Source organism: Coregonus lavaretus (genome assembly GCF_964263955.1).
Source record: "Coregonus lavaretus genome assembly, chromosome: 29".
Classification (NCBI taxonomy): domain Eukaryota; kingdom Metazoa; phylum Chordata; class Actinopteri; order Salmoniformes; family Salmonidae; genus Coregonus; species Coregonus lavaretus.
Genome location: NC_140016.1, coordinates 34,264,491 through 34,276,741, shown reverse-complemented (window position 1 = coordinate 34,276,741; position 12,251 = coordinate 34,264,491). Strand labels below are relative to the sequence as shown.

The following is a 12,251-nucleotide window of genomic DNA, read 5'->3' as shown; positions in this document are numbered from 1 at the left end:
TGGTTTAATCCGACTATTTACAATTTCTCTTCTTAAAATCTGATTTTAAACCAGTGGTATTCGGGGGGTCGCGGTGGGGTCACCAATATTTGCCCCAAATTATTATTATTATTGTATTTATTTTTAGGAACAAAAAATTAAGCGTAGGCTACAGATTATTGTATGGGACAATATACAAACGTTTTTAAGAAAGATCATTTGAAAGTAAAAATTGTATTGAGTAAATGTATTTATTGGTTTCTTTTAATTTTGATAAGAAATTAAAATGCAATTATTTATTGAAGGTTATTTGTTGATTTAAAAATCTAAATGTACCGATTTTAAGGTTGTGTAATTACTGGCAGAAAAAATGGGGTCCCGCTGAAAATGTTTGAATACAACTGATTCAAACCTAACCCAAAACCTAACCTTAACCACAATGGGAACCGTATCCCTAAACCTAACCTTAAATTAAGACCAAAAAAGCACATTTTTGTTTTATAATTTTTTTTACGATATTGACTTTGTGGCTGTGGTAACTAGTGAAAACACCATGCTAAACCTGACGTAATTGTTACAGGAGTACAAGAAACGTGAGAGTAGAAGGTAGCTACATTCAAACATAGTTGACCATTGAAAATTGGAAGTTTGTTGTAAAAAATAAACTTTTATGTTGAATATTCACTGAAGAATATGTGTTATTTGTAGATTTTAATTACAGATTAATTTAAACTAATCAAAGACAGGCAACACTCACTAGTATGCCCTCGTATTCACCCCCCTTTTGCGTAGTGCCTAGCCCAGATCATGTCCTACTACTCCTAGCGAGAAACAGGCGAAAAATATTTGGCTAGCTAGCTAAAGATTGCAGAACCCTATCTTGGGAAATATAATAATTACTGTGAAATTCCTTTGTTTTAAAACGTGTGACTTCTAACCGTATCTATACTTTTTTGTTTTCCAACTTAAAAAGATGTCAACTCCAGCAAGACGGCGTTTAATGAGAGATTTTAAACGGTATGTGGGAAGAGTAGCTAGGGCTAGGTGAATCGGTTAGCTAGTTAGCTCACTTTACAGCTAGCTAGTTAAATGTTAACTTTACGTTATCAAACGTATCTGCTACTGGATAACTTAAGTTACTAGTTAACACATGGATTGTTAACATAAAGATAACGTTACAGGTTAATCGTTTCAAGTTGTAGCGAACGAGCTAGCCATGCCAGTTAGCTCTAACGTTAGCCTATTTAATTAACTAGCTAACTGATAACGTTAGCTAACTAATGCTAACCATCGAAAATACACGTATTTCTCAGGCTTCAAGAGGACCCTCCTGCTGGAGTTAGTGGAGCCCCTTCAGAAAACAATATCATGGTATGGAATGCTGTAATTTTTGGGTAAGCGACTGGACTTCAAAAGTAATAGCTAAACTAGCTAGAGCAAGTAGAGCTGTGTAGTACAGTAACACCGGTACCCGCAAAATCAATGACATGTCAACAAAGTAAGGTATTATTAGCTATGAACTTAATGTTAATTTACAAGCAATTACAGCTCTTAGCCTAGGCATTTAAAGTTAGCTAGCTAACGTTAGTTGCCACAGGTGATTAGCTAACGTTATATTGAAACTGTTTTCTCTCTTACCCCAGCCCAGAGGGAACACCTTTTGAAGATGGTAAGTAGCTAGCTGTGTGTTGACTTTCTGTAGTTGCTACATTCTTGTGTATGTGTTTGACAACTCAAATGGAAGTGATCAGTACCATAATAATGCCTCATTAATTGCCATTGGAGACCTGCTAGTTGGAACAGTATTGTAGACCAGGTGGTGTCTTATCAGAAAAGTACAGCAATCCAGTTGACTGAGCTTCTTTCACCTGTTGCATGGTTGAGCTGAGATTACTGCCTGCCAGCAAATGAATGACGCCTGTGAATGGGTTAACCCTTGGGGTTTTGGGTCAAAACCAGGGGATTGTATCTGTTTATGACATATGTCAGTCAGTGAATATGCATATCAGACCCTAGCTCTCAAACTAGGTGGCATTCTGCCATCTCCCTACAGTTGCAGGGTGTGGGGTCCTTATGCTTCCAAACCGCACCACAAGCGATGCATGTTAATGTTCAGACCGAGCGTCAGGGATCTAAACAAAACTCCCTCCTACAGAAGACCCCTTTGTCCAATGACTTTTATGTGTGATCAAGGGCTAATCGTACCCACCAGTAATCCTCTATTCTAGTGAATGTCCCTGATTGAGTTGCATTTATGTACATTAGTGCATTAGGAATTTTTCTTCTGTATACTAGATAATGTTCTCTGGTATTGGAATAACTACAAAAATGTATTGGCCAAATACAGTATGCTTATGCTATTTGGTTGCTCAAAACATTTTGCAGCAAGAACAACTTTGAATTTGTTTTTAGCCATTCTGTTTTAGCCTGGTCACAGATCTGTTTGTGCTCTTGCCAATACCAACTCCATTGTCGTCATTGTCAAGCTAACCGGTTACCCTTGTGTGATGTTTTAGTGCCAACTTGGTTATAAATATTCTCTCATATTTCAGGAACTTTCAAACTCACAATAGAATTCACAGAGGAGTACCCTAACAAGCCTCCAACAGTGCGTTTTGTCTCCAAAATGTTTCATCCAAATGGTACGTTTTTCTTTTCTGGATAGGTGGCCACGGCATTTTAGAAACATGCTTATTGCTTACCGGATTCTTTTATAATGGAACAGCTGAATCTTTGTCAACAAGTCAATCCACCAGTCATTGTTATGAAGAGTAAATGTATGTTCTGTATTGTGCAGTCTACGCAGATGGTAGTATATGCTTGGACATTCTTCAGAACCGCTGGAGTCCGACTTACGATGTTTCTTCAATCCTAACTTCAATACAGGTATACTCAACATTCTCCAAAAAATGCATACAATAAATACTCATAAATCGCTGAATTCTTGCCTTGTAAAGATCTTTTCATGTGCTTTAATATGTCCTCAAATAATGGTGCAGTCTGATTCAATGTTAGGAACAATTTCTTTAAAAAATCAAGTAAAAAAGGAATACTATTGTTATTGAAAAGTGTCTATTATTGCATTGTCCTAGTCTTTACTGGATGAGCCCAATCCCAACAGCCCAGCCAACAGCCAGGCAGCTCAGCTGTACCAGGAGAACAAGCGGGAGTATGAGAAGAGGGTGTCTGCCATCGTGGAACAGAGTTGGCGCGATTGTTGACCCCCTCACCGTTCACAAAGTATGAACAATATCCAGCCTCAAGTCAAAACGAAAACACAAAAGAATCTCATAAAGGAAATGAAATACACATCATGGTTTGAATCTTTCTCCGCATTATGTTTGTATGTTGTTGTGGTTTCACTTCATGCAGAATGCTCCTCCTGGACAAGAACACATCTTCATCAAAGTAAATGTACCTTGTTATATCTGGATTACTTACAATGTAATTTACCCCCATATTTTTATCTTGGGACAAAAAGGTATTTGTTCATTAGGAGTTACATCTGTATCTTGTCATTTTAGTGGTTTTAAGTCCTCTGCTTGCAGTGTGATTTGCTGTGTGGATTTTGTAATTTATTTTTTATTCTTTGAATGTTTTGTTTCTAGCATCTCTCACACATTTGCCTTTTTGAAGCTTTAGTATGATAGTAACTAAAAACAATATGATGAACACCTGTCGTGGTCCTCTGTAGCTCAGCTGGTAGAGCACGGCGCTTGTAACGCCAAGGTAGTGGGTTCGATCCCCGGGACCACCCATACACAAAGATGTATGCACGCATGACTGTAAGTCGCTTTGGATAAAAGCGTCTGCTAAATGGCATATTATTATGGACTTCTTTCCCCAAACAATGTCAATCGCAATATCCTACCCTTTTTTCATGCACAAAGCATGTTCTTGTTGGGGCTTTGTGCAAAATGGCGCTTTCATCAATGAATTATATACAGTGGCTTGCGAAAGTATTCACCCCCCTTGGCATTTTTCCTATTTTGTTGCCTTACAACCTGGAATTAAAATGGATTTTGGGGCCTTTCAGAACAGGTGTATATATACTGAGATCATGTGACAGATCATGTGACACTTAGATTGTACACAGGTGGACTTTATTTAACAAATTATGTGACTTCTGAAGGTAATTGGTTGCACCAGATCTTATTTAGGGGCTTCATAGCAAAGGGGGTGAATACATATGCACGCACCACTTTTCCGTTATTTATTTTTTATACTTTTTTTAAACAAGTTATTTTTTTTCATTTCACTTCACCAATTTGGACTATTTTGTGTATGTCCATTACATGAAATCCAAATAAAAATCAATTTAAACTACAGTAATGCAGCAAAATAGGAAAAACGCCAAGGGGAATGAATACTTTTGCAAGGCACTGTACATCAGAAATTAAGTGTTTCAGAAAGGAACGTACTTGGTGCACTTTTAAATGCAAGTCGTGTAACGCTATGATTCAAAAAAAAAGAAGGCTATAAGTAACCATGTTTCCATGCAGTTTTTATGCAAGTAAAGTCATATCGTGTGTATATATTTTTAAAAATCACAACAGCTGTGTGTAATTTTATAAATGCCAGATAATTTGTTTGTTCTACATGGTGGGATCTTTTTGTGTCGGTAAAATGAATTATGTGGGAAACGGTCGTGAAAATACCTTTATGCGCAAATATTGATATAATAACCATAATATCAAAGTACATTTGGAGTCGTGGTGATATGGTGTGTGTGGTCCTCCCACTATGTATCGGGCAATCATGCAGTTTATTACGCTACAGATGAAATACATTTCACAGGGTGGTGAAAGTGCACGTGATAAGCTTGATGCCGCTTTCCAATAAATATTGAGGGTCTTATTCTGGTGACATGATGATCGATGCTTGACTGCCGTTTGACAAATACATATATTCTCGCGTTTATCCATAATCTCATGTAGACTAGACCAGGATTTCCTAAACTTGGTCTTGGGGCTCCCCCTGGATGCACTTTTTTTTTTGTTGCCCAAGCACTACACAGCTGATTCAAATAATCAAAACTTGATGATGATGAGCTGGTTATCTGAATCACGCTTCACCATCTGGCAGTCTGATGGACGAATCTGGGTTTGGTGGATGCCAGGAGAACACTACCTGCCCTAATGCATAGTGCCAACTGTAAAGTTTGGTGGAGGAGGAATAATGGTCTGGGGCTGGCTGTTTTTCATGGTTCAGGCTAGGCCCCTTAGTTCCAGTGAAGGGAAATCTTAACGCTACAGCATACAATGACATTTGGTGGAAACATACCACTTGTGGGAAAATGCACATATTTTCTTTATGCAGATTCTATACTATTCGCATGAAAATCTGTTGCCAGTTAGATGGTAATCTAGCTACTGAGGATGAGATTTACACAAAATTGCCTGCACTGAGAATTTTTGGTAAACTTTTTCTCATGCACCAGAACTCCGGATTTATTAAGCCAAGGGTTGTGTGTACTGTTAACACTCAAATCTGATGGTTTCCATGTCCAATTGAGTTCCATTTACATTACATTTATTCCATATGGGTTACTACTGCACATTTTACACTGAGGGGTTTAATGGTAAAGGACACAAGTGTAAGAATGTAAGAAACTGTACAGTTGTTTCTTGTATATAAATACAATAATTATACATTCAATGTGCTTTTCTTGAGGGATAATGGTGGAGCAACTTGATTTGCTACGTTTACAGCAGATCCCAAATCGCTCCCTTGTCTGAAGAGTCTGGATAGCTATAAGCGGTGTAGTGGTAAAACATATACAATATTGCTTCAAACTTAGACTTGCAAACATTGAACAGAACTGGAATATAGTCGCTGTTCATAGGAACTTCAGTGTTAATATAAAAATAAATGTTCCTATGCATTTTGATGAATATATTTGTAAAAATACCAGTCAACTAACAAGGATTGAAGTCCAGACATTAGACAATTATAAGACTTAATTTATTGATCGTTATTACAGCTGTGAAAACAAGCAGACAAGTTAACTATTCACTAAGACGTATACATCTGACATTTCGAAGGGATCACAGCTTGCGCTTTTACCATGTGACAAAGACAAATTCCAAGTCCTGGAAGCAGCTTTTATTTTTCAATGATCTCTTAACTATCCAAGGGGGGAAAACAACATTGCAAGTATTATGTCAGGGATGTGTCAATGCCAGCATATAGTTACAGACGTCACTTGAGGTGATGCCAACAGGATATACATTTTTACTAATGAAACATGTGTAGGTAAAATGGTGGGCATTCTGCTGCTTTAGGCTAATTCTGTAGCCATAAAAAACGTTTGCTAAAATGTTTTGAGCCTTTTTGTCAAGATACATAACTCTAATCAACTGTTACAGCACAAATCACTAGCATATTGTGCAAATGTGAAGCTGACAGAAGACAAAATTGTAGAATGAGAAGAAGCGTTAAAACAATGCCAGAAAATATGCAATTGTAGGAAAAGGAATGCAGAAACCACTGAAGTATTTCCCCAAAAGACAAGCCTAGAAGATTGAAACATCCCCAATAAAAGTACCACCTTTGCCCAGATCAGGCACACCTGTTTTTGTTCTGAAGTATCAGTGATCGGTAGTTTGTTGTAGCTATGCCACATCCAGTCAGTGTGAGGCCTGAGGTTTCACCAGCTCGTAGCGTCCCACCTGCCCTTCCTGCAGGAGCTGGCCAATGAGCTGGTCTTTGTGCACTTTGCGACTGACGATGAGGAAGCGCAGCCTGCCCTGGCCATATGACTTACTCCGCAGGCCATACTTCTGGGATATCTGGTGGATCTGCTTGCGTTCATCATTGTTGAGTTCAGTGGAGAAGCGCAGGTCGTCCTGGCGGTCTGAACTGGCATAGTTACGGATGATGTCTTCGATGTTCCGTTTGGTGAGCTGATTCGCAGACTTGTCCATGTCCATACCCAGTCCTTCTCTGGAGAACTGCTCTTTCACCTTAATGGGTTCAGAGATGCCCTCCCCTTCCCGGCCCAATCCGCCACCCTTCCAGCCCATCTTGCGGAGTAGCTGATTCCCAATGTTATCCTCCTTGATCTCCTGTCTCGAGGCTTCCTCACCAGAGCGCGTCAGAATCTGGTGGCGAGAGAGGGCGTCAGCATTACCCTCCTTCCTGAGGTTGGATTTAACCACAGCCTGTGTCTGCCTTAGTGTGGCCAAGGCTTCCTCTGCTGCAATGTGCTTCACCGTTTTCTTGGGTCCGATGCCTGACGCTACATACTGACCCTCCAGGTATACCTCACACCTCCAGCGGTGATCTGGTAGCACTGTGAACTTATAATCGGCAGCTACCTTGTTGAACTGGGCAGTGTCATTGATGATGCAGATGGCATTGTCCGAGTTCTCTAGGATGACCAGCTCACTCAAGTGTTTCTTCCTACCACCCTGGTGACCGAAACGGCCACACGATGGGTCAGAGGGATTGTTCCCTCGGAAGAACTGCTGTGGTTGCTGTTGCTCCCGGGCTGCCTGGTTCATGCGCAGTTTTCTCACTGCCTCTTCAGCTGCTGTATGTTTAGACGTCTTCTTACTTCCCTTGGCCTGTGCCACCAGCTCGTCCTGCAGGTACACGCTACATTGCCATGCGCTGCTGTTGGGAACCACATCGAATTTGTAGTCAATCTTCATGCGGTTGAAGGCGGCAGAGTTGTTAAGAATGCAGATGGCATCATGAGCGTTGTCAACAATGACAAAATCGGTCCAGTGCTTGCGTTTGTCAGGCTCGTATTGCCCCTTGGAGCTAGGCGTCGGCTTATCCTCTGGATTACGCAGTGCCGGTAGAAAAGCAGGGGTAGGGCAGTTAATCTGGCAGACCACAATATCATTGACCAAGGAGTGTTTGAATTTGCGCTGCACTACACGGACCTCCACCTGTTTAAAGAAAAGCTTAATAGCCTGCTCAGAAGCACGGTCCCTGGCCCCGTTTTTGCTGCCAGAGTATCCAGTAGCAAGGTAAACACACTGGCATCTCAGCTCACAGGCATAGCCATCAGTCGGTACTTTCCTGTTCTTGGGTAGGTCTGCTGGAGGGATATCTTTGAGGTTGACATAGATGTACTCTGGGTTGGTCTTACAGGCCTGGATGCTACGGCTTAGCATGAAATTGTAGTTTGGAGATTCAGCTCCACACATGAACGCAGGGTCTCTTAAAGTGATAGCTATGGCGGATGCCACACTATTGATCAGCCTCTGCTTTTCATCCAGTACGGCTTGAGATATGGGGATGGGTTGTGAAGAAGACCCAGAAACTGAGGAGGGGCTGCTCCTCCCTGGGCTACTGTAGACTCTGCTGAATGGTCTGCTGGATGAGGGTCTGTCCTGATGCCCGAAGCCTTGGCGTCCTGAATCCCCCCAGCCCCCTGACCGACTGCCCCCTCCATATCCATCAAACCTAGGGGCCTGAGAGTATGAGTCCGGCTGCCTAGTGCTGTGGGCCTCGTATCTGTCCGAGTAGTCCTGCTGCACCTTAGTCATATAATTTGAGGTGGATACTCGGCTCCCATAACCTAAACCACTTGTGCTACCTGAGGGTATGTCTCGATCTCTCTCTCTATCACTTTCTCCATCTCTGTCCCTCCAAGAGTCAGAAGAAGAACCGTATGATGAAACTCTGTCGAACGCTGGTCTAGCTGCAGAGGAGCCCTGAGCTCGGTTGCTGCCATAAGAGGGACGGTCAGAGTCCCGCTGTCTCACACTGTTCACCTCACTCCTCCGGCGCTCTTTGTCATTCTCCTTCTCATCATTACCAGACCCGCCACTGCTGCCACCACTAACAAAGTGTACAGGCTCAAACAGCGGTCTGGAACCAAATTTGGACACCGGCATCTTCCTCATTGGTTCTCCTCCTAACATTAAAGAACAAATCAGAGAATCAATCAATGACAAGTGTATAACAATTTTAAAAAGCATTTAGTATACATTATGTTGAGCTAAGTAATTGTTCACCTTCCAGTAGATAAGCAAAATACTTCAACAAACTCAGAAATTAGTTAAACTGTGGCAAGGAGTTTAATCTGAAGAACCAAAATCACTCACTGCCATCTGATGAATTGGGTCTCTTTTTTGCTTCAGCACTTGGAACTAGGTCAAAGGAGGGCATTTCGCCAATGTCAATCCCTTCAGCCATATCCAGCACCTCTCACCTCAGATCAGGGCCATACCTTAAAAGAAAACAGAGCTATATGAGGTAAACAAGCAACATGTGTATTTCCATGCTAGCACAGTAACATACTGACACTTTATTACCGGAAACACTCTATTTGTGAGAGAACTTGTGTTGTTATACTTCCCAAATCAAATTGAGGGCTAAAAACAAATCTGTAGTCAAGTTAGATGCCTATTTCATTATCCAGTTGTCAGGATAGGCTTTGTTGTGGGCAGAGAAGCACATGGGGGGTGATGGAGTGAAGTAGTTCTCTAAGTTCAGGTCAAGTTCAAGTCAGTTCAAGTAATTTTCTCACTCTGAAATCCCACCTGCACCCCATGATGAAGACATGGTTTTCCCAAACCATCGACAATACAATTTCACAATAAATTGTTATATGGCCTACCACTGTTTCTCACTTTCGAAATACTGCCGAAACTCATTGACAGCGGGATTTGCCTGTGTAAATGTAGTCATTACATTAGGACGATTGCAACCAGCATAACTAGTGCTAGCTAACAAACTCAGTTTACAGACTGCAGCCACAGATGATCGATTATATTGACCAGATACTCAAGTGTCCGCTCTAACAACGAAAATAAATGTCTTCAAAAATGGAAGGCAGTCGGGAGGAGGCAAGATCAGTTGGGACCATTCTAGCCAATGAGAGGGCAGATACGCGTGTGAACGACAGGCACAACTCCGATATAAAGTATTTTGTTGCCGGGATGTCACCTGTCCTACTTATATCAGTACAGTCGTAACAATCTATGCATTACGAAACTTCTATTCGATCAAATAAGCCTCACGTAGCAAATAAACCATGACATTTTTTGTTGACTAAATTCGACACAGTGAACTCCAAAGAAAAACATATCGCTTGATGAAAAACGCCACCTGCTGGAGAAGACCGATCTTGGGCCCAGTTATGCCTCTTGCTTCGCCTCTTCCTCTGCGCAAAAAAGATTTCCAGCTGCCAGCATGGCCACTATAATATGTCGCTAAGAATTATGGGGCTCAGCCATACTGTCTGTGTACTCAGCTAGCGCTACGCTAGATCAGTAAGAATAGGCTGACTGATGTTTCAGTCAAAACCGTCCATTAATGTGGAATAATCCTTATTCTAACATTAGCTACATTTCTGATTAATTATGACTCCATTGCGTGCACAATTTATCCAAAAAAATCTACTAAGTATACCAATTTAGCGTTCACAAAACTAGCTATCCAGCTAGCACAACAGCTAACGTTACCTAGCTAGATACGTTATAATTGAATTCAAATAATTCAAGGCATGATTTGCTAATTTTAATTGTCTACAGATTAAATCGTATAAATATCTGGCAAAAATAAAACCATATGTTATCAGGCGAAACTAGTGACGCAGTAAACGAGCAAAGAAGGCTAACCGTAGCTAGTTAGCTCATTGAAAAAATATTGATGCATTATCTTGCACGAAAATGTGATATAAAGCACGAGACAGATAGTTGTCGAATTGATTTTAGCTCAAATGAATATTTGAGCCACTGACCTCTATGCGAAGTTCCGAGTCCAACGTTTCTTTGTTTGTGCCTTTGGTGTCAGTATTTCAATAATAGTTAGCTGGCTAGCAAGTTCAATGCGTATTGAATGTCCGTAGCTAACTAACGGCTTCGGCAAAGAATTCCGTCATCACCATAACATCCGGGGGTCATCGCTGTCAGGTAGCTAGCTGACTAGACTCGGAATGCTGCATTGGTAGCTATATTGAGACTGGTCGTTATGTGGCATTCAGAAATGTGTTGCGCAATTGCAGAATTTCAGTCAAAGTAAACGTACAGTAGCTCCTCGCATCAAACTCCCATTATAACCCTCAATTTTCTGTCCTCTAAAATCATGGCGTCAGTTTCCGCATGCAACCGCGGGCTGGTAGCAGACAGGCAGAGTAACTAAATATATTGGAGGTGGTCGACTTTATTATCTTATGTAATGTGTATTAAGTATATATACAGTACCAGTCAAAAGTTTGGACACACCTACTCATTCAAGGGTTTTTCTTTATTTTTACTATTTTCTACATTGTAGAATAATAGTGAATACATCAAAACTATGAAATAACACATATGAATCATGTAGTACCCAAAAAAGTGTTAAACAAATCAAATTAGATTTTAGATTCTTCAAAGTAGCCACCCTTTGCCTTGATGACAGCTTTGCACACTCTTGGCATTCTCTCAACCAGCTTCATGAGGAATGCTTTTCCAACAGTCATGAAGACGTTCCCACATATGCTGAGCACTTGTTGGCTACTTTTCCTTCACTCAGCGGTCCAACTCATCCCAAACCATCTCAATTGGGTTGTGATCGGGTGATTATGGAGGCCAGGTCATCTGATGCACCACTCCATCACTCTCCTTGTTGGTCAAATAACCCTTACACAGCCTGGAGGTGTGTTTTGGGTCATTGTCCTGTTGAAAAACAAATGATAGTCCCACTAAGCGCAAACCAGATGGGATGGCGTATCGCTGCAGAATGCTGTGGTAGCCATGCTGGTTAAGTGTACCTTGAATTCTAAATAAATCACAGACAGTGTCACCAGTAAAGCACCATCGCACCTCTTCCTCCATGCTTCACGGTGGGAAACACACATGCGGAGATCATCCGTTCACCTACTCTGCATCTCACAAAGACATGGCGGTTGTAAACAAAAATCTCAAATTTGGACTCATCAGACCAAAGGACAGATTTCCACCAGTCTAATGTCCATTGCTCGTGTTTCTTGGCCCAAGCAAGTCATTTGTTATTATTGGTGTCCTTTAGTAGTGGTTTCTTTGCAGCAATTCGACCATAAAGGCCTGATTTACGCTGTCTCCTCTGAACAGTTGATGTTGAGATGCGTCTGTTACTGGAACTCTGTGAAGCATTTATTTGGGCTGCAATCTGAGGTGCAGTTAACTCCAATTAACTTATCCTTTGCACCTACTCATTCCAGGGTTTTTCTTTATTTTTACTATTTTCTACATTGTAGAATAATAGTGAAGACATCAAAACGATGAAATAACAAATATGGAAACATGTAGTAGCCAAAAAAGTGTTAAACAAATCAGATGACCTGGCCTCCA

General features: G+C 41.1%; 2 protein-coding genes across 4 annotated transcripts; one reads left to right on the top strand and one right to left on the bottom strand.

Moving 5' to 3' along the window:
• Window positions 1-505: 505 nt before the first annotated feature.
• On the top strand, window positions 506-4,836 carry LOC311105246 (ubiquitin-conjugating enzyme E2 A). Its single transcript, XM_084147332.1, has 7 exons — window positions 506-585; window positions 953-996; window positions 1,293-1,373; window positions 1,623-1,648; window positions 2,532-2,621; window positions 2,777-2,865; window positions 3,072-4,836. Exons 2-7 carry the CDS (start codon window positions 953-955, stop codon window positions 3,198-3,200), a joined length of 459 nt encoding a protein of 152 aa, XP_084003458.1. The 5' UTR covers window positions 506-585; the 3' UTR covers window positions 3,201-4,836.
• Window positions 4,837-5,925: 1,089 nt separating this feature from the next.
• Window positions 5,926-11,018, bottom strand: LOC311105229 (NF-kappa-B-repressing factor-like). 3 transcript variants are annotated; one of them, XM_084147305.1, is made up of 3 exons: window positions 10,682-11,018; window positions 9,042-9,166; window positions 5,926-8,851 (listed from the first exon to the last, which is right to left on the bottom strand). In XM_084147305.1, the coding sequence occupies exons 2-3, from the start codon at window positions 9,130-9,132 to the stop codon at window positions 6,609-6,611; spliced, it is 2,334 nt and encodes a 777-aa protein (XP_084003431.1). In that variant the 5' UTR covers window positions 9,133-9,166; window positions 10,682-11,018; the 3' UTR covers window positions 5,926-6,608. The 3 variants fall into 3 exon arrangements, with proteins under 3 accessions (XP_084003431.1, XP_084003429.1, XP_084003430.1); XM_084147303.1 differs by lacking the exon at window positions 10,682-11,018 and adding an exon at window positions 10,048-10,215; XM_084147304.1 differs by lacking the exon at window positions 10,682-11,018 and adding an exon at window positions 9,557-10,017.
• Between the last annotated feature and the right edge of the window lie 1,233 nt (window positions 11,019-12,251).

What these genes read in the sequence shown, in the direction of transcription:
- LOC311105246 (XM_084147332.1), top strand. Translation starts at nt 953, where the DNA reads ATGTCAACTCCAGCAAGACGGCGTTTAATGAGAGATTTTAAACG. An exon ending in CAAAATGTTTCATCCAAATG is followed by an intron (nt 2,622 to 2,776) that starts GTACGTTTTTCT and finishes TGTATTGTGCAG; the next exon opens with TCTACGCAGATGGTAGTATA. An exon ending in CAATCCTAACTTCAATACAG is followed by an intron (nt 2,866 to 3,071) that starts GTATACTCAACA and finishes GCATTGTCCTAG; the next exon opens with TCTTTACTGGATGAGCCCAA.
- LOC311105229 (XM_084147305.1), bottom strand. Translation starts at nt 9,132, where the DNA reads ATGGCTGAAGGGATTGACATTGGCGAAATGCCCTCCTTTGACCTAGTT. An exon ending in ACCCAATTCATCAGATGGCA is followed by an intron (nt 8,852 to 9,041) that starts GTGAGTGATTTT and finishes CTTTAATGTTAG; the next exon opens with GAGGAGAACCAATGAGGAAG.